This window comes from Lemur catta, chromosome 10 (genome assembly GCF_020740605.2).
Source record: "Lemur catta isolate mLemCat1 chromosome 10, mLemCat1.pri, whole genome shotgun sequence".
Classification (NCBI taxonomy): Eukaryota; Metazoa; Chordata; class Mammalia; order Primates; family Lemuridae; genus Lemur; species Lemur catta.
The window spans coordinates 7,339,467-7,365,547 of NC_059137.1; the positions used below are offsets into that span (position 1 = coordinate 7,339,467).

Genomic DNA, 26,081 nt, shown 5'->3' on the forward strand with positions numbered 1-26,081 from the left:
CTGGGAGAGCTGATTGCACAGAAAATTGGACCCAGGTGATGCTTTACTTCCAAATATTCTCTTTTGGGTGCTCAAGATTGGCCCAAAGTGCCGAGTCGGGTTAAGATTGTGTTCGGGTGAAGCTCTCATCCTGCACCAAGAATCCAAGTGAACACAACCAGCAAATCACCACCCTAAACACTCCTCAAGCAGACCAAATCCCTGTGTGTCCTGGGCCCACTAACCTCTGGGCCTTTGCAAATGCTGTTTCCCACCTGGAGTGCTCTCCCACGTCCTCATCTGGCCAACTCCTCCTGTAGAGGCATCGACATCCCTCCCGCTGGGAAGTTTCCCCAGTGTCACACATTGGTCAGGTGCTGTTCATACGTACTTCTGTAAGCCCAGCCCTTTGTCAAACTGTGTTTAGTTCCCTGACTTCCTGCTGGCAGGTGAGCACTGTGTTGCAGAGACCCAGAGACTGTGGCTCCCCAGCACGGAGCACTGAGAGTCTCCATGGGGGAAGAGGAAGATAGGCCAACTCTCCACGTGGGGAAAATGTGGTGAGGGGGGCAGCCTCCAGGAAGGGACCACTTGTCCTGGGCTCCCCCCAGGACAGACTCTGAGCCTGGACGTCTGCCTCCCCTCCTCCTCCACCATAACACAATGTGGTCCAAGAGAGGCACTCACTGGCTCAGGCGAGGTGGCAGCGGGGTGGGACCTAAGAAGCATGAATCCCAGAGCCCCTCAGAGGCCTGGTTCCATCTCCAGTTAGCTTGCTAGCTCCCACTAAAGACCTAAGGAAACAGAGCTGGAGCCACATTCAATTAAGCAAATCCTGAGCATGTGTGAGGCACAGGTGGGACATGAAAATGACAGTCTCGTACTCAGGGCATCCAGTGTGGTAAGAGTCTGGTGCAAAGCCTCATGGTGTGAATCTAGGTCAGGAGCCAGGCAGACCTGGGCTCTGATCCCAGCCTGGCCACTGATTCACTGTGTGACTTTTGACAGGCTGCTTCCCCTCTCTGAACCTCAGTTTCCTCATATGCAAAATGGGAACAATAATGGAACCTACCTCATAAGGTGGTTGTGAAAGGATTTTGACATTATGATGTGAAAGTATAAAGTATAAGAAATGGTAAGGAAAGCCTAGAAATGAGAATGCCTGCTGCTTGGGGCCAGTGTCCTGGGGTCTTTTGAGGTGAATCTAGAAGGGCAGATAGTGTCTGAGGTCTGGCAGGGAGCCAGAGCATGGGCGCGGGTCACTGGGGGAACAGGCTGCTGTCCAGCCAAGTCCTAGGAGCTGAGTCCTACGCAGTTGCTCTCCCTTTGGAGAGGGGTCCTTGTGGCTGGGACAGTTGCTCCCCATCAAATATTCACCTGCTCACTCTCATTTCCCAGCCTCCCTCAGGGGCAGTTTGGGCCACATGGCTAGTTGTAGCAGAAGTGATGTCTGCCAGATTTGGGGGAGTCCGTTTGGAGTTGATGTGTTTCTCTCTCTTCCCCTGCTGTGATGACTCTGGTGGCCACATGTTCTGGCCGTGTAGCTACAAAACCAAGCAGGGCTACCAGACCCTCAACAGACGTGAGACAAATAGACCTCCATTGTGTTCAGCCACGGAGACTTGGTGGCTGTTTGTTGAGGCGGCTGGTTGCCAACTGCCCTGGTGAACACAGTGCTGCTATTGTTGGCCCTTCACAGAGGCCAAGTCAGCTGCCGGTGGTCATACAACTCAGAAGGGAGCAGAGCTGGGACTCAAACCCAGGCCCAACTCGCATGGCTGGTTTTTAGAAACTATATTTCCTTTGCCTTCCAACAGGCCGTCCCTAAGCACTGTCATCCCACCCGAAATCTCATGAGACACCCAGCAGGGACGGGGCCAGAGGGCGGCTGGTGGCCTGAGAGCGCCAAGCCGGCCGGTGTGCAACGCTGCCATTCTGGACTGCTTGGCTGCTTTTCTGCTGTGGGGATTATCCACGATGGCAACACACAATGAAGAAAGGGTGACAGCTCACCCTTGCTTGGCAGAGAATTATAACTGGACGCTGGAACCCTTGTTCCACACACTGACTTCCAAGGGAGGAATTCTTCCCAATGTCACCATTGCTCACTCTCAGCTCATACCTGCTTCTCCTTGACCCACAAAGGCAGTATGCAAAGCACAAGCTTCAGAGCCAGCCTTGGGCTCAAATCCCTGATCAGCCACTTACTGCCCTGTGAGACCTTGGGCAAGACACTTTGCCTCTCTGAGCATCAATGTCTTCATCTGTAAGACGGGGACAGTAAAACTGATTCCTTGTACGATGGTGTTAAGCATCAGACATGATGGACGTAAAGTACTTAGCACAGTGCCTGGCACATGTAAGCCTGTTTTAATCCCAGGCAGGCTTTCTCCCGGCTGTGACTGGGGCGATCAGAGAAGACAGAATCAGTATACAGACATGTTTATTGACAAACAGGATACAGATACCCCTGCACAGGTCTTGCTGGGACGTTTCAGGAATCTTGGAGCTGGGAACACCCCTCCTCCCTTCTTCTCTAGGCGGGAGGTTGGGCTCTCTGAAAAAGAGCTTCTGGCATTTTCTTGCTAGAAACCCTGTAGGTGTGCTGGTTGGGCTCTCATGGCTTCTCATGTCCATACCCACCTGCCCCTCTGGGCCACGGACAAGGGGCTGTGAACCTCTGCTCAGTCATTCATGTCCAGACCAAATTCTGGATACAACTCTTTGGTGGTGACACCTCGAATCACAGCTGAAAGGAAGGCAGGATGAATGTCCAGAGGGAGTATGCCAAAGCCCTGGGGCAGAGTCACTGCCCTGACCCACCAAGGACCAATATCTCTGGCTTCAAGCCAGTGCCCACAACTGCACCTCACCTCATTGGCCAAGGTAACCTCCCTGCTACTTCTTCCAGGCGGCTCCCTGGGGGCCCTGCTTGGCCACCCCATGCTAACAGCCCACACCTGGGCTCCTCCATGTGCGGAGCACTGTATTCAACACTTGGTCTATGAAGATTCCTTAAGCCCTCACCCCATCTTGCAGAGGAATGAAACAGAGCTCCCCTTGAATCTATTCTCCACACAGAGCAGCTAGAGTCATCTGCTTAAAATGTAAATTTTGTTTTTGAGACAGGGTCTTGCTCTGTTGCCCTGGGCTAGAGTGCAGTGTCATCACCATAGCTCACTGCAGCCTCAAACTCCTGGGCTCAAGCCATCCTCCTGCCTCAGCCTCCTGAGTAGCTGGGACTACAGGCACAGCCACCACACCAACTAACTAATTTTGTTAGTTTTTGTAGAGACAGAGGTCTCACTATTGCCCAGACTGGCCAACTCCTGGCCTCAAGTGATCCTCCCACCTCAGCCTCCCAAAGTGCTAGAATGACAGGTGTGAGCCACCTTGCCCAGCCCTGAAAATATAAATTGATGGCATAATCCATGCCTGCTGAAAACCCGACTTAGCATAGCCCACGTGCCAGCCCTTGCCTGTCTGCAGTCCCTGTGATGTTGTTCCTCTTCTGTTCTCCTGCAAAGACATGTCCTTTTCTCCCCTGGTAAGGGTTCTCCTCAGAGGTCTCCCCTGACCACCTTACCTCCCCCCACCCACACCCTGTTTATGTCTCAGTATCCCTCAACCGCTGCCCTTTTTGTTTTTTTTTTTGAGACAGAGTCTCACTTTGTTGCCCAGGCTAGAGTGAGTGCCGTGGCGTCAGCCTAGCTCACAGCAACCTCAAACTCCTGGGCTTAAGCGATCCTACTGCCTCAGCCTCCCGAGTAGCTGGGACTACAGGCATGTGCCACCATGCCCGGCTAATTTTTTCTATATATATATATTTTAGTTGGCCAGATAATTTCTTTGTATTTTTAGTAGAGATGGGGTCTTGCTCTTGCTGAGGCTGGTCTCGAACTCCTGACCTCGAGCGATCCACCCGCCTCGGCCTCCCAGAGTGCTAGGATTACAGGCGTGAGCCACTGCGCCCGGCCTAACCGCTGCCCTTTATCTCTTTCATGGCACTTAACACAGTTTCTAATTAATTTTCTGTGTCCATTTACTTACTAACCATTCCCCAAACCCCAAAACTAAAACATAAGCCATGTGAGAACAGAGATCTTCAAGTGCCTGGCTGACCAAAGTACTCCCAGCACCCTGTAGAGGGCCTGGCACAGAGCAGGTGCTCAATAAATATCCACTGAATAAACAAAGGACAGGCCCCTGCTCCAGGTCATATACCTGAAGTCTCAGGTCTCAAGGTGGTTGTATCTAACAAGAGCTTATGCTCTTAACCACTGGGCTGCACTCCCCTCACCTTCCTTTCTTCTTGGGCCTTGATCACCCTCCTGTCTTCATCCACCCATATTCCCTCCTCCTGTTTTCTCCTTCCCCTCCTCTGGGGCCCATTCTGCAATGAAACCCAGAGAAGCCCTCCCTGCTGTGGAATCCTGGACGCTGATTTCTGCAACAAGTGCCAAAACTCAGGCAGCAACTGGACAGACAGCCCCAGCTCTGAACACTGTCACACAGGGTGTCCAGCACCTGAGCTGGGCTGGGACTGTAGGGTTTGTACAAGGCCATCTGCACATTTCTTTATCTCCAAGGTGGGCTATCCTAGCCAGCCCAGACACACAGGTGTCTGCGCCTTGGCTAAAGCCCTATGGATAGCAAGATTTTGTTCAAGGAGGAGCAAAATACCCATTTAAACCACAATAGGTTGCCCTTGTACTTGGTGCTTCTTTTGCACATCAGCCACCTGAGGCACGGATGGTATCTCTATCACTTTGAGTAGGCCCTGGAAGACTGGGACCCTGAGTCCTTTTAGTCTAGCAGGTGGGTGAGCCCTGCTCTAACCTGCCTGCAGCTCCAAAGCAGGCTCTGTACTTAAGGAAAAAACCCAGGAACTCAGGTAAGAGCTGTACAGCTGCTTTGCTGGGTGGCTAAGGAGACCAAAGGCTGGTGAGAAGGGGGGCTAGGGCATTCCAGGAGTGGGGCAGCTGAGAATGGGGGTGGGGGGGAAGCTGGCAAAGGAACAAAATCTAGCACCCCTAGGGGAAGGGACGCCCCCTGAACCCTGCTTGCTCCTCTGGAGTCCTGCTGCTCACCTAGCTTGCCCAGCAGCATCTGCCCTATGTCCTTGATGTCATTGTACTCATGGAGCTGTGCGATGTGGTCCTCCAGTTCATCCACACGGTAGCCTCTGTAGCGAGTGGTGGGGAGAGAGGGAGAGACAGCACTGTTAAGAAAGCGACGAGGACCCAATGTTCAGACAATAATGGGGCATGTGTTTAATAAATGTTCACTAAGGGCCTACTCAGTGCCAGGCACTGGGGATATAGTGATGACAAGACAGACCATGCCCTCATGAAGCTTAAGCAGGGCAGGGGATCTGCCCAGCTCTCACTCCTGGCAAATGTGCCCTGTCCCCTGGGACAGGGGTGGGGGTGGGTCCATAGCCACATTGGTTTTATGTGACCCTGGCCACAGCCAAGGGACTCACAGATGGGCATGTGATCCAAACAGTCAGGCAAAGTCCCTCAAGTGTGAAATGCACATTCCAAGGCTGCTCATTCTCTGCCCTGTGGCTGGAGCAAGAGGTAACTCTAAGAGTTGTGGGAGAGCCAGCTTCTCCTACACACGGAAAACCCCACGTGCAGAGAGAATGGACACTGCGCAGATGGAAGCAGAAACAGAGAATGCAGCCCTGGGGGAGCCTGGGAGAATGGCAGCCTCCATTCCCAGCAGCTTTCCAGTTCCCAGCTCCCAGCCCGCCCAGTCTGACCACCTCCTACCCAGAGAGGCTGCTGAGACAACTGAACCCAAAGACACTGTTCTGCTTTTATGCTAGGCTAGTGTGACTGGGTGTCAGTCATTGGACACTAACAAGTTATCTTAACCACGCTGAGGAACCGTGAGGCTTACTCAGATATTAACTGGGAGATCTCCTTGTCCAGCATGTCATTCTTCTCCCTCAGTTTCTGAATGTCAAAGTGCAGAGACTCCTCGCCAGTCCCATCAGTCTGGCCAGACTTGGGAGATGGTCGCTGAGTGGCAGAAAAGTCATCAGCTGGACTGGCAAGTAAGTAATTCAGAGCCCACGTGTTGTCCCCCAACGGCCACTCCCCACTTCTGCTTCGTAGTACCCACCCCCACCTCCAGAATGAGAGTTCATTTCCTAGCTTCCCTTGGAAGTAGAAGTGGCCCTATCACTACGTTCTGGCAAGTGGCACTTAATCACAAATGGTGCATGCAACATGTAGAACTGTCTTTCCAGGGAGAAGTCTTCCTTTCCCTGGGCCTTCCTCCTTCCCGCTGGCCAGAATGTGGATGCAGTGGCGGGGCTGACAGCTATCTTGGATGACAAGGCAGAAGCTCCACATTGAGGTCGTGGGGGAACAAGATAGAGACCTGGGTCCCTGAGGACTGTTTAAGGCACTGTTATTTAGGGGTTTTCTTTCACTGCCAGCCAAACCCAATCCTAACTAAAGGGCTTGCCCTGGCCCCCAGTCTGACCCCAGAGAATCTGCTCCGGGTCCCCTTTTTGGGTTCCCTTCTCAAATCTGTGATATCACTGAGTTTATAATCTCATTGGATAACAAAATCCTTCCCTAGGGCTATAATTCATCTTTGCCCTTTCTGCCTCTAAAAGCTGCAAAGGCCAGTGCCTAGTACACAGCTAATCTGCAGGAAAGGTATGTTGGATGAACTGTCTACATGTGATACAATGGAGACATTGTTCCTGTTTTTAGGATAGTGGTTTGTAACCAGTCACTTAACAAATAGTGAGTGAGCACCATCTGCCAGGCACTGGCAAAGGCTCCAGGGGCACAGCAGTGAATGACACACCAAGCCTGGCCTTCTGCCTCCATGAAATGTGTGGCTTAGCCCCAAAGAGAAATACCCAACAATTATGTTCTTCCTCCAGATATCTCCATTTAAAGCTCTACTCACACGTCACCTCATTAGAAAGGTCTTCCCTGAGTACCCTGTCTAAAATGGTAATGCCTCAATCGCTCACTATCTCTTTTTTTTGGAGACAGAGTCTCGCTCTGACCTCACCACCTCTGGGGGGCCCTCCTAGCATGCCTAAATCTGAGCTTCCCCTCTCCCCCTCACAAAACCATGCTCCTTCTGTCCTGGAATTTTTTTTGCCTGTTTATCCTCCAGCCTGTAGTTCCTGGAGGGCAGGTGCTATCTGGCACACGCCTGCATCCTGGCAGTTGCTTAATCGATGAACAAACACATACCAAGTCTTTCCGGATCTAACTTGAGAGTGGTGGGAGAGGAAACCCCATCTGGGGATGAGAGAAGGAGGCTGAGTTTTTGGGGTGGTTTGCCAGAGAAGAAGAGAGACTACTGGCAGCTAAAAGGAGTGGCCAGTGTAAAGGCCAAGCGTTTTCCCGATAGGGGACCTGTGGGTTTAAAGGCAGGGCTAGCTGAGGGGAGAAACCAGTGAGCAGGAGAGATGGCTGGTGCAGGGAAAGGCACCTGAGGAGGCAGGAGGAGACAGGCGTGGGGACGGGGAGCAGGAGGGTTGGCCCTGGTCAGGCCAGGACAGCACTTCTTTGAAGGTTGGAGAGCAGGAGAAAAGGAAGGGGAGGGATAGAGAAATGCCCTGGAGGTTCTCAGCACCGTAGGTCTGCTGTTGGGATGGAGAGGAGCGCTGGGAGCGGCAGTGATTTACACGATGGAGGGTGGGGGAGGGGCACAGACGTACTCACAGGGGATCGGAAAGTCCCGCGGTAACTTCGGTTAAGTCCGGGTTCAGTCCTGGAGAGGAATCCGAGGGGAAAGGCTGGTTGGACGAGAGTCTGCTCTCAGAGGAAAGGGGTACTGCGGGGTGCCGGAGGAAGAGCAGCTGGGAAATAGGAGTGCCCGGGGCTGGACCAACCTGGGAGTGGGGCAGATACACTCCCAGGATCAGGGAAGGGACGCTTGAGGAAGGGGGGGTTCTGAGAGAGGGAGCGTCTGGAGGACTGAACGGAGGTCTCTGGAGGTGATTTCTGGGACAAGAAAGCCGGGGCGGGGCTGTGAAAAGTCATGAAAGGGACTGTGAAATGATGCACTTTCCCCCTGCTGTCCGTTCCTCGCCCACCTCCTGAGCCCTGGGGTCCGAGGCGCCCGGGTCGGGGGGTTCAGTGGAGCGGGAGGGTCCAGGGCGGGGGCGGGAGAGCAGCCTCTCGGGTCCATCAGGTAAACCAGAATTCTTTGAAGGAGGCCATGAACGGTCGTACTGAAAGCTGCGCGCGCACCCAGCAAGAGCCAGCCCCGCCCCTCCCCGGAATGGGCGGGGACAGCAACTGCGCACGTACACTGCTGACGTTGAGACGCCACTGCATCTCCGGGCCCCAGCGGCTGCCTGGCCACGCCCCTTTCCTTATTGACCAATGGGCTGGGAGCATTTGGGCCACGCCCACATGTGTTTCCCTAGTATTGCTCTGGTACCGCCTGTTCTGGCTCAGTTGCACTTCTGCGCCGTAGCGAGCGGAAATAGTTTCGCAGTGGTTGTCGGGATCTCATGATGCGTTCCGGTAGATCCCATATTTACCCTCCCCCCCACGGGATGTCGGAAGAAACCCGACAGCAAAAATTGGCCAGGGCCAGGAAAAAGGTAAAACGCGCCGGGTCGCGGTTCCCGACCCAGCCCGAGGCTCCCTCCCGTGGCAGGACTATGGCCACAGTCTGTGCCGCTCCTGAGACACGCAGGGCTATCCCCACAGCGCCCCTTGACTCCCCTCATCAAAGTCTTCTCAGACAGACCCGCCCCTTCAGCAGCCCAGCCCCCGCCCTCGCCAATTGCGCCAGGGTGACTTTGGGCTGGGGGCTCCCGGGGCTCCCCGCTCTGGACTCAGCCCTCGCCTCCTGCTGCCCCGAACCCGCCCTCCCTGGGCCCTGTGGGCTCCAGTCTCCAAGGACCTGGGTCTCGGCCCTGCGCTCCCCTCCCCCACCGCGGAGCAGAGACGGGGCGTAGGTAGGGAGGAGTGGAATGTAGTTACGTCCCAACCCCCCTCGGAACTGTCATTACTGTGGAGAGCCTGGCCTTTGATCTTACGACCCAGTACCCCCCTAAGTGTTTTCACTCCCTTTCTGGTTTCTCTGTAGCACAAATTTCCAAGTGGAAGGGGACTAAAGACTACAGAATTTAGGACTGAGAGGTTTCCGGCTCTCTTACCCCCTTAACTTAGACGTTGGCAGTATGAAAAGCCTACACGTCACCAACAAGCTCAAAACGTTGACAGTATCTCTGGGTGGCAATGGGAGAGCCGGTTTGGTTTGGTTTTCTTCCAGGTTTCCACTTTCCAGAGAGACTTTAAAATTTTTTCCTGAGTTCTCTCCCTCACGTTCACTCAGTGCTCTCTGGCATGAGATCTACTTACCTTCTGTAGAACAGATCCTGGGAAACTGAACTTCACAGCCTTGATGTTCCCCACGTCCCCTTCTCAACCTGGGGTTCTCTGAGCGCCATGGGATTAACACGGGGTATCTAGCTGAAGCATCAGTTTTGCCTGATTTTCTTGAGAGAGAAAAAACACTAATGTACTTAGGGATGGTGTTGCATAGATTTGTAAAATTATAATACTCTTCTCTCTGAAATGCTGCTTGGCTTGTCCTAGATTCACTAGGGGTGTGCTTTCACCATGCTCTGCATTAGGATACATTGAAAAGTTGGGGAAGTACTGGTGTGCAGCCCTTACAGACGTAAGAAAGGGCCCCACCGTCTGATTCCAAGCCACACAATGCACACTTCCTGCCTACTGAATGCTTGCTTTCTACCTCTGCCTTTAGTTTTGCCGCCTGGCTGCTGCAGATTCATGGCAAAACCCCGGAGCTTGGAGTCAGAAGACTGAATTTAAATTCCATTATTGCCTGTTTTTAAAAGCCATGTTATCAGTCCATTTCAGTCATCAAATGATCACCACAACACCTTGTACGGTTGTGGGTGGCATTAAATCAGATGGTGTACACAATTAGAGTCTTTTGTAAAAACTGTAAAGTAAAAAATAAATAAATAAATAACTGTAAAGCACAATGTGACTGTATGGGCTCATGGTGCTCACAAGTATTACTGCTTTTCCTTCCCGCAGTTGGCGGAGTATCAACTGAAGCGCAACCTCCCATCATCTTATATAAAGAAGAAAAAGAAAAAAGTTAAAAATGGTAGTAGCTCTGAAACAACTGCTGCTGATGATGGTTGCTGCCCGCCTGAGGATGTGAGTCTTGGCTGGCCAGGCCCCTGGGGACAGGAGCTTAAGGGAAGGAAGTAAGGAGTACTGGTTAAGATTGTGGAAAAAGTGTCAGGTACTGGGTGAGAATTCTGTATTTGAATCCTCCCTCTCCCTCTGCTAGGGGTATGATTTAGGGCAAATTGTTTGGTCTCTTTGGGCCTCTCTTTTCACACCTGTAAAACAGGGGTAATGTTTTATTTACACTTATAGAAGTTTAAATGAGGTTTTTTTTTGTTGTTGTTTTTATATTAATTCCTAGTTCAGGGCCTGGTGTACAGTAGACATTCAATAAATTGGTAGCTGCTATTTGATTTTTCTCACCCCCAGCCTCAAGGGGAAGTGAGGCCAGTGAGAACAGCCACTTGCCATCTCACTCTCCCTGTCTCTGCAGCAGGGTGTGCTACAGAGAGCCCCAGGCACTAGGATTAGGAGAAGGTCTGAATTTTGAGACCATTTTTGCTACCTTCTTGCTGAGTAACTTCAGAAAAATCACTTCGTCCCCTGGGCCTGAGTTTCCTCCTCTATAAGTTGATGTTGTTGGACTCGATCAGTGTCTTTCAAACTTCCTTTTTAGCTGTAGCCCCCTTTGTTCAAGTGAAACCTCACGGGGAAGGCTGGTTTTAAAATGGAGGTAAGGGTCTGGAGCCCTGCCAGATTTCCTCCGCACCCTGGGCCTGAAGAAAGGGCCTGGTGAGCGTACTAAGAGCTGCGTCACTTGGAGACTTTTCCATCTATTTCTTTCTGCCTCTGGCAAAGCAGCAGGTAGCCCTTTGGAAGGATGGTGCAGGCCACAATATTGATCTCCTCCCTCCTTCAGCATTTCATTTCCCTGAGCCCACCTCTTCTTCCATGCCTGACTTTCTTGCCTGTCTCTAAGCCACTTCTTTCTCCCCTGCCCTTTTTTTTCCCTTTTCATCTCCTATAGATTCAGGACATTCTGAAGGTGCTGGTGTCCAACCTTAACCGTTCCAATGGGGTAGCGCTCCCCCCATTGGACAAGTGGAAGGTGAGGCAATGCCGAGACCCCTCTCCGGCTTGCTCTCTCCCGGCTGTGCATGCCCCTGAGGCTTCCCTGACTGGGGGGATACTTTGCTTCTGGCTTACTCTATGTTGCTGGCATTAATCCCTTGGCCTGTCTGTCTGCTTCTTCCCCTGCCTCACTGATTGGGTTTTTTCACTTCCCCTGTAGCATTCATTTATCATCTTGTAAAGGTGAGACATACCTTGAAGGTTAAAGGTAATTTGGGAATCACTTTTGGAGCAGATGAATGGGATTTGGGGTTTTAAATGGTACTATCAGACTAGGAGAGATTTTTTAAAAAAACAGCAAACCTTTAGGTCTGGCCCTCTGGGCATCTCTCCAAAAACCAGCAGACCACATAGAAGTTTGGGATTTTTTTTTTTTTTTTTTTTTGAGACAGAGTCTCGCTCTGTTGCCTGGGCTAGAGTGAGTGCCGTGGCATCAGCCTAGCTCACAGCAACCTCAAACTCCTGGGCTTAAGCGATCCTCCTGCCTCAGCCTCCCGAGTAGCTGGGACTACAGGCATGCACCACCATGCCCGGCTCATTTTTTCTATATATATTTTTAGTTGGCCAGACAATTTTTTAGTAGAGATGAGGTCTCACTCAGGCTGGTCTCGAACTCCTGACCTCAAGCGATCCACCCGCCTCGGCCTCCCAGAGGGCTAGGATTACAGGCATGAGCCACCGCGCCCGGCCGGGATTTTTTGAGTTGATTCATTTTGGTTTGAGAGTAGGGAACATACAGTTGCAAGAAAGAGTTTGCATTATAGTTGTGAGAATTGAAGTTATTTTTTCAGAGGAACTAACTGTAAAGGATGTGAGGTTAAGCAAACAGATGAGTGACCAGGACATTCTGCCCCTAATTGCTTTTGAAAATCCAATAGACACTTAGCCATATGCACTGGGCTCTTGGTAGCAAAGGCACCTTGCTAAACAGTGGGGAAAATAGATGAGGAGGTAGGATTGCACGCTGAGGGAGGATGAGTCCTTAGAAACAGCAAGGGAGAATGTAGGAACGTTCCACATTCTCAACTGTGGGAAGGTTGGTTCCAAATGGACTTGAGGCTGGAGGAGGTGACATTTGAGGCCAGTTTGAAGGTTAAAGGTGGGTAAGATTCATCTGTATGGAGAGTGGGGGAGGCAGAGGGAGCAGTGAGGTCACGGCCAGCGTTATGAGCGTCTCTCAGGGACGTAGGGAGCTGAGTGGGGGCAGGGCATCGTGGTACACAGGGCTAGGAGGTGACCTCAGAGTGTGATGTTGGCACTTCCTCCACACCTGACTTGCCTGGGGGCCTCTGCCAAGCCAGAGGAGCAGGGCTTGACATAGAGCCAGGTCCTGTGGGAGGTGGGCACGGGGAGACACTGGGACAGGGCCCAGTAGAGAGTTTTTCAGTCATCACAGCTGTTTCCCACAGTCAGTCAGCTCTGCCCAGGTGCTGTGACTCATGTTGTTGGCTCAGAGGAGACATTGAGTGGCATGGAGAGGGAAGCACAGGCCTGGAGGAGTCCTGGGACCATGTATGTGGCTTTTGCTCTGCCAGTGGTCTCAGCGGTTAAGGGATCTGGGGCCTTAGTTTCTTCATGAGAAAATTATTAGTCTGTTGTGATGCTCTAAAATTCTGTGCCCAACCCAGGTCCCTCTTCTCTGGAAATGAAGGCCCATATCCCTATCTTTCCTTTTACTGTGTTTAAACTCTCTATATCAATAACTGTTTTTCAAGTAACTTTTGTATTGCAGGAGTGCAGGGCTGTGGTTGCAGCATCCTCAGTAGAGCTGATAACATTTCCAGAAACAGGGAATAGTGGAGAGAGAAAAGCATTTTTAATGGGATGGGACATTTTGAGCAGAGTAGGCATTTTTTTAAAACTATTCTTAGTTGCAAGACTTAAAATTATGAAATAACTTGGTTACTCACAAAATAATCATGGTATATGTATTGAAAAGTCCTCAGAAAAATCCTTTTTTCCCACCTCTGGGTGTTCCTGTGTCTAATCCTAGAGGTCAGTGGGAACCCAAGATGCCAAGAGGGACCCAGAGCCTGCTAGGGTCCCCTGAAGTCTCATACCTGGCCCACTGCTCAGTCCCTGCTCTTACCTGTTAGATTCAGCTGTGGACATTGTCAAGGCAACGCTAGGGCCATGGTCACAGTCTACTTGCAGAGATACAGAGACAACCTGGCTCATTCTCAGGTCCCCCAGCCTCTGCAGCACTTGCTCTAAGGAGGGAAGTAGCTTTGGGTTTTCAGAGGCCAAGGCCGACGTGTCGAGAGAGCAGGCAAGCCCTTTCCCTGGAGAGAGGTGCAGCCACTTCCTCCCCAGACCTGGCTCCCCTGACCAGGCCTTGGCTGTCCCGCAGTCTTCTCCTGTCAGGCTGCTCTTCCATTCTCTGCCTGTCTGGCCTGTTGGACACGAGATCTCTAGAGCCAGGGGACTGCGGCGGAGAGTTAGACCTGAGCCTGGAGACAGGGTGGATGAGGCTGCAGTCAAACAAGTGGGGCCAGCTGGGGGCAGGGTGGGCTTTTCCATGGCTCAAGTCCTAAATGTGAGGATTATCCCCTAACTGCTATTCCCAGGAAAGAGGCCTCATGACCTCCAGGTTGCTGAGAGTCATAGGGCAAACATCTGGGCACTGGTTTCTCAGGTGCTCTCTTGGTTGGGTAGGTGTTTCTGGAGCTCAGAGGTGAGGTGGGGGTAGTGGCCACGAGACTATGGTTTACTCTCTTTATCTCCAGGGGGCAGGGAGAGGCTTCTAGTTGGGCAACTTTTTCCTATAAGGCCTGAATCAGAAATACAGCCCATGGTTGGGGCAAGGTAAGGGTAATGGAGGCCAGGAAGAGAACGAGAGAGAAAGAGAGAGAGAGGCAGGCAGACAGCTCCACTGACCACAACGACCACTCACCACACTTCTCTGCACAGTAGGCACCCAGGTTAGGGTCATACTGCCGCACCAAGTGGCTTTCTGGAAAAAAGGCACTGTTCTTCCTCCTGACTTTGGCACACCGTCCTTTGCCTGCCGTGGCTGCTCCAGGTCAGAGCCTGGTGCTGTCTTTTCGAGCTCTAGGGACAACAAGGTCCTCGTGTGTCAGTGGAGGAGGTCGTGCAGCCCCTGCTTTGCGCTCTGGCTGCCGGAAATGCTGCCAACTGGTCCGAGGCCTGGGCAGGCTGTGTCCACACCCCCAAGGGGCTCCCAGCGTGTGTCACTGTCACTCTGACTGCAGCAACACCTGTCCTGCCTGCTCTGCTCCCTTGTGTCCATGGCACCAAGGTGCCTTCTCTCCTGCATGGCTCCCTAACCCCTGCTCTGTTCTGTGACAGGCGCCCAAAGACTGCGCTTCCCCTGCGCCACCATCTGCTGATGATACCGAGTCACCTGGCAGTGTCCCTTCCCGTGATGACACCGTGTCACTTAGTGGTCATTCCACTGATGACAGCCTGTCAACTGGCGGTGTCCCTTCCGGTGATAACACCCTGTCACATGGTGGTCATTCCACTGATGACAGCCTGTCAACTGACAGTGCCCCTTCCTCTGATGACACCCTGTCACCTGGCCGTGTCTCTTCCCCTGATGCTAGTCTCACTAGCGTGGAATTACTTGAGGTTTGTGCCTCTTCCCCCTTTGTCCACTGCCTTCCTGTGTGCTTGTCTCACTCTCCTTCCCTAAGGACTAGACTCGCCATGGCTTCTCTTCTCCTTTCGCAGGGAACTTGGTTCTAGAGCCAAGTGCCCTTCCTAGGGACTGGGATGGGGGAAGCTAAGACCAGGCTTTGTCTGGAGGTTTGGGGAGATGAAGATTGTCGGAATGAGCTTGGCCTACCCCACCCCTGGCTGAGTCTTACTGGAAATTGAATGACCACTTCATAATGTTTCTTCCTAAACAGGACCATGATGCTAATGATGTCTCTGATCTTGTGGACAAAATCGAGTGAGTGTCTCCTGTCGGGGCGGCAGTCCCTAGGCGAGGGAGTCAGGGCAGGCTACTGCCCATGACCCTCTTTCCCATTGAGCCACCTGCACCCCTGACTCCTGTCTCCATCCCTAGGACTTTCTCATCGACTGAGAGCCTGCGACAACTTTCTCAGCATATCAATAGTCTTGTGTCTGAGGTACCCCAGAAATTAGGGCCCAGAAAGGGGGAGAGGGGGAAGGAAATATGATAGGAGGAAATGGAGGCAGGGGTTCATGAGAGAGAGATGATCATGGGACCAGCCGAATTGCTGGGGAACGCTGAGCAAGTCGCCTCTTCTCTGGGCCTTCCCCGTTGGAGCTGTGCAGGAGAAGGAGTTGGAACCACAGGGCCAGTTACATGTCTGTCCTCCTGGGGGAGCACAGGCTGAGAGCTGCTCAGGAGGGAGGGACGGTGGGGAGATAGGAATGCTGAGAAGTTGGCACAGAGGGATGACGGGAGGAGGGGTCCCAGTTAGGCAGAAAAGAAAATTTTGCCAGTTTTTGGGGAAGAAGGGAAATCAGAGGGCTTAGCTATGAGGGGACAGAGCGTCTCTGAGTGAACCCTCATCTCTTTTAGTCTACATCCTACGCTAATGGAGCAGGCCTTTCATCGTCCATTAACCTGAAGGAAATGGAGGTAAGTGGCCCTGAACTGTGGCCCAGTGACCCTGCAGGCCACCCCTGACCTCCTCCCACAGTGGGGGCTGGGTGCCCCTCTGCCAGCTGAGACAGCCCACAGACCCCCAACCCTAATGATTGCTCTCTCTACCTCTCCCCCCAACCCTCCTCCAACTCCTCCTCTCTGCATGTGCCTCAGAACCGGTACCACGAGCTAACGGTAGCCCTGGACTCCAGCTATCTAACAAACAAACAACTCAGTAGCAAAGTAGAGGAATTGGTAAGAGTCCAGTGGGGTTCCCTGATGCCACGCTGCCCATGCTGAGCTCCAATTTCCCCTTGGGGCTCTGAAGAAAGAGGCTGGGGGGCCCTGGTGCCAAGGGAGAGTGGGTGCTGGGGGGCCTAGGCTTCAACTGGAGGGACCCCGAGCACAGAGCATGCCACATGGCTCTTTCTGTCGCTGCCCTCTTTGCCTACTCTCTCTTCTCCAGACAGCCCTGCTTGTCCTCACCACACTTGCCCTGGGGTGGTTGGCTCTTGTGGAAGTGGGAGCTTGGCTGGGTGTCATCAGCCCTGTGTTCCCGCCCTGGCTCGTCCCTGATTTGCTCTGTCTTTGATTTTGGACAAGCGACCTCTCCTCCCTGCGCTTGAGTTTCCTGAGGAGGTAGAGTTAGAGGATATCGAAGGTCTCTTGTAGCTCTGAGCATCAGATTTCAAGGCCAACTAGAATGTAAATGACAGGGCGGAAGGATCTCATCTGTCCTTTGCATTCCTATATCCCTGTTTTTTTTGTTTGTTTTTGTTTTTCTCGGTTTTTTTTTTTTTTTTTTCTTTTGAGACAGAGTCTGGCTCTGTTGCCCAGACTAGCGTGCCGTGGCGTCAGCCTCGCTCACAGCAACCTCAAACTCCCGGGCTCAAGCGATCCTACTGCCTCAGCCTCCCGAGTAGCTGGGACTATAGGCATGCACCACCATGCCCGGCTAATTTTCTTCTATATATATTTTTAGTTTTCCAGCTAATTTCTTTCTATTTTTAGTAGAGATGGGGTCTCACTCTTGCTCAGGCTGGTCTTGAACTCCTGACCTCGAGCGATCCTCCTGCCTTGGCCTCCCAGAGTGCTAGGATTACAGGCGTGAGCCACCACGCCCGGCCTCTGTATCCCTGTTATTAAGAGCAGTACCTGGCCTGTAGTGTGTGCTCAGTAAATATTTGTTGAGTGAAAGCACCCTTCTAAATCATAAGCTGGCAGAAGGGAAGTGTTTCTTTTCTCAAAGTCCATTTCTAGAGTTTTATGTTACTGTCCTTTAAAGAGAATTCAGATTCAGGCTTTCAGTTTTATAGCTGTGAGCAAAAACCAGCAAAGACACAAATTCTCTGATCTTGGGAGCTTGAGGGGAGTTTTGTCAGTTCATGTCCCATAGGGTCGAGAACTTTGCCTTTAAAATCCATTCCTGGGCCAGGCGCGGTGGCTCACGCCTGTAATCCTAGCACTCTGGGAGGCCGAGGCGGGTGGATCGCTCGAGGTCAGGAGTTCGAGACCAGCCTGAGCAAGAGTGAGACCTCGTCTCTACTAAAAATAGAAAGAAATTATCTGGCCAAGTAAAATATAAGCCAGGCATGGTGGCGCATGCCTATAGTCCCAGCTACCCGGGAGGCTGAGGCAGTAGGATTGCTTGAGCCCAGGAGTTTGAGGTTGCTGTGAGCTAGGCTGATGCCACGGCGCTCACTCTAGCCTAGGCAACAAAGCGAGACTCTGTCTCAAAAAAAAAAAAAAAAAAAAAAAATCCATTCCTGGCCCCTGCCCACCCCTTGGTCTGGGGAATAGAGTCAAGGGGACCACTTCAGTCACCTTCCTTTGACTCTCTCTACAGCAACAGCAGAATCAAGAACTTATGGACCAGCTGGAAAAAGTAATGTGATTTCTTTGCTTATGACATGGCTGATGGGTTTGGGGAAGGACCCAGATGTAAAGGCCCCAGGCTTGTCTTGCCCACTCCTGGCCTGGAGAAGGCTCAGCCCTGGGGCCCTACCTGCATTCCCTGCAGGGTTCCTGATAATCTGGTCTCATGGGTGGGTCTGCCCTGGGGCATTGGTGCCATTCTGGGGGCACATCCTTTGCTATTCTATCTCTGCCACCCCCAAGTAAGAGATCTTTCTTCCTTCTTTCTATAGGAGAAAAAAGAATATCAGCAAAAGTCGATGAAGGAACAGGGAGCCCTACGGGAACAACTGCAGGTGAGTGGATGGGATGGTATCCCCTCATGTCCTCTAGAGAACATTTCTTTCCCTCTCTTTCAGCACTTGTTTGGCTTTTCTCCCAAAGGTTCACATTCAGACCATAGGGATCCTAGTATCTGAGAAGTCTGATCTCTATTCAGCACTCGTCCACACTCAACAGGCAATCAGGCAGAAAGAAGGTGGGAATCTGGGCACCCTTCAGCCTTCAGCCTGGCGCCTTGGCGGGCCTTCAGGGGAGGCCTTTGGGCTCCATCTCGACTCTCTCATTCCAGGCGAGTCCGAGGATCTTGCCAGCTGCCTGCGCTCTTCCCGGCAGCGTGTAGGAGATTTGGAGCGGACTCTGTCTGCCGTCTCCACGAAACAGAAGCAGATGGACAAGGTGAGCCCAGCCATGTGCTTGGCCACTGGCTGGCAGGCCAGCTTCCCAGACGGGGGAGTAAGCCTGAAGGTCCCTTCTGCAGGATGGAGTGTCCTGCTGCCCAGAATGCAGCTCAGGCCATTTTTTGCTGCTTTTGTTGTGTGGTTGTCAGAAGCAGCTTGGGGTGTGCAGCAGTGCACACCTGTAGTCCCAGCTACTGGAAGGCCAAGGTGGGAGCATTGCGTGAGGCCTGGAGTTTGAGGGCAGCCTGGGCAACATAGCAAGACCTCATCTCTAAAAAAAATAAAGGGGAAAAATTAAAAAAAAAAAAAAAAAAAGCAATTGCTTGGGGATTAGTTGGCTGCCATGCCTGAGCTGGGGGAGTGCTGTGGGAGTGAGCACTGAATGCAGAGCCCAGAGAGCGAGTGCCCGCCCTGCCCTTGCCTGGCAGTGGCTTTGGCCACTGTGCTAGGGGAGGGTGTATGGTATGTGGGCTATGAAGACACAGAAGAATATCTTTAGTTTTTACCATTTGTATAGAGAGAGGGGATGCGCTTATGTGTGTGTGTGTGTGTGTGTGTGTGTGTGTGTGTGTGTTTACTATGCATAATACATATAAAATGTATTCAAAAGGATTCATAAAACACTGGGAGAGGAACAGATGGCTGGGAGACATTTCATTTCTGTACCTTCTAAGTTTTGGACTATGAAAGTATCATCCATTCAAAAAGTGAACAAAAAGATTAATTCCCCCTTCATATGTGCACCCCAACCCCAGCAGAAAAAAATGGGCTTAGAGAATCAGATAGACCTGGGTGTTCAAATCCCAGCTCTAAGTGACCTTAGGTGAGCACTTAATTTCTAATACTCTGTTTTTCCTTCACAAAACGGAGATAATCATGGTAACAGTCTCACATGGTGGTTGTGAGGACTAAACGAGGTGGGTAGCAAGTGCCTGGAGAAGCTCTTGATAGAGGGCCGGACGTTGGTGGTGATGACACTAGTAGCAGCAGCGGGATCATCTGATGCCTCTGGGCCTCTGATAGCTGGCCCCAAACTCAATCTCTTTCCCTGCTCTTCCACCCTTCTTCAGTCTGTTAGAAACAAATGATACCACAGGCTTGGAAATGCCTTGAAAATATGTGGTGTGATTCAGGGTGAGGAAGTGTTACTGTGAAATAGTTACTGTAGCTGCTGTTATTAGTGTGCCAGCTGCATCTTCTACCTGACAAATCCTGATTTAACCTTTCTGTATTTGCAGGATAACAAGGAGTTAACCAAAGAGCGAGATGCTCTCAAGATGGACTTATACAAGAACAAGTAGGATGGGGAAAGGTGGGGCTGGGGGGTCTGGGGGCCCGTAGTGTGGGTGATGTGGTGCGAGGGGGGAGGGATACAGGTGAGCATGGTAGGTGGTTCTACAGGTTTGGACGTGGGCAGGGCCACACGCTAGTCCCAGCTGTGCCACTGGCTCATGATATAGCCTCAGGTCCTCTCTGTAGCCTGCCACTTGTGACTCTTGGTTCCTGGGGTCCCTTCCAGTGTCGCAGTTCTGTGGTTATGTGGCGAGGGTGGTGGGTTGATCACCAAAACAGTCCTTTCTGTTCTTTGTTCATTCCTTTCTCCACTGCCTCTGGCCACAGCAAAAATAATGAGGACCTAAAGCAGACGAACTCAGAGCTGGAAGAGAAGCTTCGCTTCCTAGTGTCTGAGAAGGAGGTCCTGAAGCGTCAGTTCGATGAAATGCAGAAGAAGCTGGACTTTTCTGAGCTCCTGCTGCTGCAGGTGAGAGGCTGTAGCCCCGAGGAGTGATCCAAGCCCCATCTAGCCAGGGCCCTAGTCTCTAGGGACCAGTGCAGGGGTGGGGGGTGGCTTCTAGTCAAGAGCTGGAGAATTTGGATCCTTGTTCTGGTCCTACCATAGAATCCTCCAGAGATTGCTAAAAATCCACAAACGGGGGTCCGCTCTAGACCTCTGGAATCAGAATCTCAGGGGCTTTTTAAAATTTTTTTTTAAAGTGTCGTGGTTGAAAAGTATTGTTCTATAGATTATATCTATATGGCTAGTCTGTGAGTCTGTTCACTTCTTCCAGGGAGCTAAGCCAACACTTTTGTTATTACATGGTCATAATAATAGAGGGCAGAAACCTTTACTGACCCTGAGCTGTACCTCGAGCCCGGCTCCAGCTTTCTGGGGAGCATTTTGTGGAGCAGCCTGGGCTGCCTGATCTAACCTCCTCATTTTTCCCCATCCAGTACGCTAGCCCGACTGAAGCCCATACTGGCAGCCTGCAATTACAGCAGATCTTGGAGGATCGGGAGAAGCTGGAGAAAAGCGTGGCCGAGGTGAGGCTTTGGGAGGCGGGTGTGTGGAAGGAGGATGACCACGGGTGGCCAGGAGCAGGTAGCAATAAGGGACAGCCCCTCCTAACTTCTGAGCCCATTCTTGCAGCTTACGGAGAAGATGAAACGATTACAGATTGACAGAGACCATTATTTAGAGATTCTGAAAGGAGATACTGCCATGTGGCAGAAGAAAATGCAGGAAATGTCAGAAAAGGTGAGGTCTGACCCTGCAATCCCAACCTGAGATCAGTCACTTGATCTTTCTGGGCACCTGTAAAATGGGAATCCTATGGCTTGCTGGGGCGTGCAGGCAGAGGTGGCCATTAGTTTCGGGTTTGTGGAGGTGGGGACAGAGAGCAAGATGGTGTCCTGTCCATCTACCAGCATCTCTCCCTGTGGCTCTTTTCCCCTGTCTCTGGGCAGATTCGAATATTGAAGGAGGAAAAGGAGCACAGTGTGACTCAGGTGCGGGAGCTAGAGAGCAGTTTGGCTGAACTGAAGTGCCAGATAGGTAAGCGGGGACTGGGGCACCTGGGAGGATGACTGTGTCGGAGGCCTGTGGGGGTAGCTTAGAATGCCCCCGGGAGGTGGGAAGATGCCAGAGCTTTGTGGCAGTGGGAAAGAGGTCTGTGCCAGGAGGTAGCAAGTCTTGTAATCTCTCTGAGCCTCAGTGGCCACATTGGCAGAGGAGGGAATGCCCATTGTCACCCATCCACAGTCATCTTGAGCACAATAATGGCTTGAAAGATTGACCATGATATGAGTGTAAGAAATTACTAGCCAGGGAGCCAAGGTTTGGGGAGAGGAGCTGTGGACCAAAAAGAGAGTTTTTTGAGAATCCAGAGGGCTTTATCATACGCTTCCTTTCTCAGCTGAACCCCGACCCCCAGAGCCCCCAGCAGGGCCCTCCCAGACTGAGCAGCAGCTCCAGGCAGAAGCTGAGCAGCTGCAAAAGCAGCTGGAAAGCCTGAAAGGACAGCTGCATGCCCAGTTACAAGAAAATGAGAGTCTGAGTCAGCAGAACCTGGAGCAGTGGCAGCGGCTGCGGGTGCTGGAGCAGCAGGCCGAAATCTGGGGGGACCAGGCAGAGGAGCGCAAGAAGATCCTGGAGACTATGCAGAACGACCGTGCCACCATCAGTTGTGCGGTGTCCCAGAACCTTGAGCTCAAGAAGCAGCTGGCCGAGCTGCAAGACGGCTTTATCAAGCTGGTGCGTGGCCCCACTTGGCTAGCCTGCCCTCCTCATTTGCCCTCTGGGTCTTTGTTTCCCCACCTGTAAAATTGGGCAGGGTAGACCTTATGTGAAATGGTACCAGAGCCTCACTCCAGTATATGGTGGTGGGGGGATGGGTTTTCAACCTGTCACCACCCATCCTTGCACCTTGGGAGGTGGACATCAAGTCCTGGGGTCTCCAGCTACAGATTAACTTCTCTCTGTCTAGAGCAATGACAAAATGGAAATTACTAGTGCACTACAGTCAGAGCAGCATGTGAAGATGGAGCTGGCTAAGAAGCTGGGCCAGCTACAGGAGAAGCTGGGAGAGCTGAAGGAAACGGTAACCATTGCTCCATCTGAGAAGGGGGGGAGGTGCTGGGCCAGGACAAAGGTAGTGCCAGCCTGGGGGACAGGGGACCCCAGAAGCCTACAGAGCAGTCCTGTGACTGTTGCTTCCTGCCCTCTGACTTTGAGAGATGGGCAGCCCTGGGCTTCTCCCAGGTCTGGACATAATCGTCTCAGCTAGAGGCACTGAGCGCCCCTAACCCCTAGGGGAAGATGGTCTGATGGGCGGCTCTTTGGATTCAGACTGGATTCCAGTCTCAGCTCTGCTGGCAGATATTCAAATACTTTACATCTAGCTGGGCATGGTGGCTCACCCCTGTAATCCCAGCATTTTGGGAGGCTGAGGCAGGAGGATCGCTTGAGCCCAGGAGTTTGGGGTTGCAGTGAGCTATGATGATACATACCACTGCACTCTACCCAGGGTGACAGAGTGAGGCTGTGTCTCAAAAACAAAAATAAAAAAAAAACAAAACCAAGCAAACAAAAGAAAAAGAAGTTAGCACTTTTCTCAGAGAGGTGTTGAGGATTAAATGAAATAATGCACATAAAGTGTCAGGCATTTAGTGTGCATTTAACAGATGCTTGCTGGTTGGCTCCCTTTGCTTTTCCTCCCATCTGTGGCCTAAAGTTTAAATGGTGGGAAGAAAATTATGGGATGTGGGGTGGGTGAAGAGTCATTGGGGCTCTATACAAGAGAGACAGGCCTGGAGCCAGGGGTCAGGGGCCTGTGCAGGCGGCAGAGTCCCACCCTGCCCGCCCCACTACCCCGTTGATGGGCTCAGAGTCTGGATGCCGGCCACCACCTGCCCTCACATCCAGGGTCTTCCCGCAGGTGGAACTGAAGAGTGACGAGGCGAAGAGTCTGCAGCAGGAGCGGGACCAGTACCTGCTCTACGTGCAGCAGTACGCGGCGGCCTACCAGCAGCACGTGGCTGCCTACCAGCAGCTGATTTCGGAAAAGGAGACTGTGCACAGGGAGCTCCTGCAGCAGACCCAGGCCGTGGATCAGCTGCAGCAGGAGAAAGTTCAGGGCGCAGTGGTGGCCGAGAGGGCCCGCCAGGAGTTGCAGGAGACCCAGGTGAGGGAGTTACTGAGGGCTGGGCCCCCAAGTGGGAGGACCTGGCAGCCTCTGTGCCTTCTTATCCTCTTTCCTGGCCCCTTAGGAGCGTCTGGAAGCCGCCAGCCAACAGAACCAGCAGCTCCAGGCCCAGCTGAGCCTAATGGCTGACCCTGGGAAGGGTAAGTGAGGGGGAGGGGGACCTCTAGAGCAGCTGGTGATTCTGGGGGGAGCGGCTGGCCCAGGTACACAGTGAGGGAGGTGGTCCATTCTGCCTCCCTTGTTGGGTTGTCTGAGGATTCCTCTGGCTGCCCCCAGGAGATGGATTGGACAAGGAAGGAGCAGAGAAGGAGGAGGGACCTGACCAGGAGGAGGGAGTGGAAGTCACACCTGGCAAGGAGGAGATACCTGATCAGGAGGACACACCTTGCAAGGAGCAGATAGCTGACAAGGAGGACACACCTGGCAAGGAGCAGATACCTGACAAGGAGGAGGGAGCAGAGAAGGAGGAGGGAACGGATGAGGCTGCTAGGCCCAAGCTGAGCATCCCGGAAGACCTAGAGAGCCGAGAAGCCATGGTGAACATAACTCTTCTCGCCCCTTCTCTATGCCACCTTTCCTGTCCTCTGATTTCTCTTGACACCCCCCTTCCTTGGAAGGCAGGGATCAGACACCATCCACTTGTGAACAACAGGCGTATCCCCCGAGGCCCCGAGTTGGGAGGGTTCCTCTCTGCTTCCTTTCATCTGTAAGTCCTTTGTGTGCCCCCATGAGCACACTCACTTTTGCCTGCAGGTGACATTTTTCAACTCAGCTCTGGCCAGTGCTCAGGAGGAGCAGCCCCAGCTGTGTAGGCAGCTGAGGGAACAGAAGGTGCACTGCTTGGCTCTCCAGGCAGCCCCGGCCCCTGGAATTGGGGGCGACGTCGTGTCTGGGGAAACCTACCGGGCCCTACAGGTGGACATGGAGAAGCTTCAGGTGAGTGAGTCTCTCCTGACTTAAGCCAAGAAGGGAGGGGGCAGGCAGGTTGCTGCCCAGACCTGACCCCATTATTTTGGTGCCAGAACCGGTTTATAGCACTCATGCAGGAGAAGGTGGATCTGGCAGAACAAGTGGATGAGCTGGAACACCGTTGTGTCCAGCTGGCTGGAGAGACGGAAACCATTGGTGAGCCAGGAGACCAGGGCATGGCCGGGCGAGCTCTCCGTAGGGTCAGGGGAGCCCCGGAGTCTGAACCCTGTCCTTTTGCAGGGGAGTACGTCACACTGTACCAATATCAGAGAGCGGCACTAAAGCAGCAGCAGCGTCAGAACGAGGAGTACGTTCGGCAGATGGCGAGGGAAAAGGAGGACATGAAGGTAGGGCCCCAGAACATTGCTGTGGGCACGGGCAGGGCTGGGGTGTGGGCGCTGAGCACCTTGTCTTCCAGGCGAAGATGCTGGAGCTGCAAGGGCTGGTGATGCAGCTGCTGAACGAGCACAACAAGGAGCACGGCAGAGTCCTGCCGGACACCCACAGCGCTACGGAGGAGCTCACTCCAGGGCCCTCAGCCCTCCAGGAGCTTGGAGCTCACCAGCAGGCCGGTAGGTAGAGCCCATGGGCAGGGTGGGACAGGAGCAGGAGAGAAGGGCTGCAGGTGGCTCAGCACCCTGCCCTTCTTTCCCCAAAGATTTTTACGAGGTGAGCCTTGCCAACAAGGAGCCCATACAAGAAGTAACCAGGAGGGGGTCTGGTCCTGAGAACCATACTGCTCAGCAGATCATGGAGCTGCTTCATGAAATGCAGCGCCCTGACGACAAGACGGGCTTGGGTGTCAACCCCTGCCTGCCCTTATTCTACCGGAATAAGGAAAAGAACCAATTCAAGGTCTGGATCGCCTAAAAATCTTACAGTGTCAGCAAGGCTTGGAGAAGTGGTGCTGCCCCCGTCCCACCCCTGCCACTCCCAGTCAGCCTTGCTCCTTAGATTCCCAAGATAAGACCCCTCCCACCTGGACCAGGACTAAGTCCTAATTTTTGGATTATTTTCAAGTGACCATCTTAGCAGTATTTAAAAAAAATTCTAAATTATTTCCCTTCTTAGAAAGATAAAAACAAATTTGGGGGGCTGGAAGGAGGGGAAAAATTGCAAAAAGCAGAAATAGAAAAGTTTTTTCCCTTCATAGCTGGATTTATACATAGATTATTTCTCTTCACAGATGGATTAAATAATTTAGATACATCCCTTCTTAGAAGGAAAAACACACATTTTGGGCCGGAGGAGACAGAAAAATTAGAAGAAACAAAAAATAGGAAAAAGAACAAAAACAGAAAAAAATTATTTCCTTTCTTAGCTGATTTGAAAAACAAAATATTTCTCTTCATAGTTACATATCAAAAATTGGAGGCTGGGCATGGTGGCTCATGCCTGTAATCCTAGCACTCTGGGAGGCCGAGGTGGGAGGATCTCTCAAAGTCAGGAGTTCGAGACCAGCCTGAGCAAGAGGGAGACCCCGTCTCTACTATAAATAGAAAGAGATTAGCCAAACAACTAAAAATATATAGAAAAAATTAGCCAGGCATGGTGGTGCATGCCTGTAGTCCCAGCTACTCAGGAGGCTGAGGCGGGAGGATTGCTTGAGCCCAGGAGTTTGAGGTTGCTGTGAGCTAGGCTGATGCCACGGCACTCTAGCCTGGGCAACAGAGCAAGACTGTCTCCAAAAACAAAAAAAATTGGATTATTTCATTTCTTAGAGGCATTAAAACAA

At 52.3% G+C, this 26,081-nt stretch overlaps 2 protein-coding genes across 5 annotated transcripts; one reads left to right on the forward strand and one right to left on the reverse strand.

The window, feature by feature from the left end:
• Window positions 1–2,405: 2,405 nt before the first annotated feature.
• SWI5 (SWI5 homologous recombination repair protein) lies at window positions 2,406–8,245 on the reverse strand. The gene is made up of 5 exons (XM_045563308.1): window positions 8,060–8,245; window positions 7,686–7,734; window positions 5,887–6,008; window positions 5,070–5,164; window positions 2,406–2,728 (listed from the first exon to the last, which is right to left on the reverse strand). The coding sequence occupies exons 1-5, from the start codon at window positions 8,152–8,154 to the stop codon at window positions 2,664–2,666; spliced, it is 426 nt and encodes a 141-aa protein (XP_045419264.1). The 5' UTR covers window positions 8,155–8,245; the 3' UTR covers window positions 2,406–2,663.
• A 184-nt stretch (window positions 8,246–8,429) lies between these two features.
• On the forward strand, window positions 8,430–25,788 carry GOLGA2 (golgin A2). 4 transcript variants are annotated; one of them, XM_045563304.1, is made up of 27 exons: window positions 8,430–8,575; window positions 10,050–10,175; window positions 11,116–11,196; window positions 14,529–14,810; window positions 15,092–15,135; window positions 15,253–15,316; window positions 15,736–15,795; window positions 15,976–16,056; window positions 17,648–17,686; window positions 17,949–18,011; window positions 18,100–18,193; window positions 18,287–18,393; window positions 19,634–19,692; window positions 20,016–20,157; window positions 20,628–20,717; window positions 20,824–20,931; window positions 21,141–21,228; window positions 21,590–21,927; window positions 22,160–22,273; window positions 23,111–23,356; window positions 23,442–23,517; window positions 23,654–23,913; window positions 24,131–24,313; window positions 24,400–24,502; window positions 24,587–24,693; window positions 24,765–24,918; window positions 25,005–25,788. In XM_045563304.1, the coding sequence occupies exons 1-27, from the start codon at window positions 8,483–8,485 to the stop codon at window positions 25,214–25,216; spliced, it is 3,414 nt and encodes a 1,137-aa protein (XP_045419260.1). In that variant the 5' UTR covers window positions 8,430–8,482; the 3' UTR covers window positions 25,217–25,788. The 4 variants fall into 4 exon arrangements, with proteins under 4 accessions (XP_045419260.1, XP_045419262.1, XP_045419261.1 ...); XM_045563306.1 differs by lacking the exon at window positions 14,529–14,810 and having other exon boundaries at window positions 8,431–8,575; XM_045563305.1 differs by lacking the exon at window positions 11,116–11,196 and having other exon boundaries at window positions 8,431–8,575.
• Window positions 25,789–26,081: the final 293 nt, after the last annotated feature.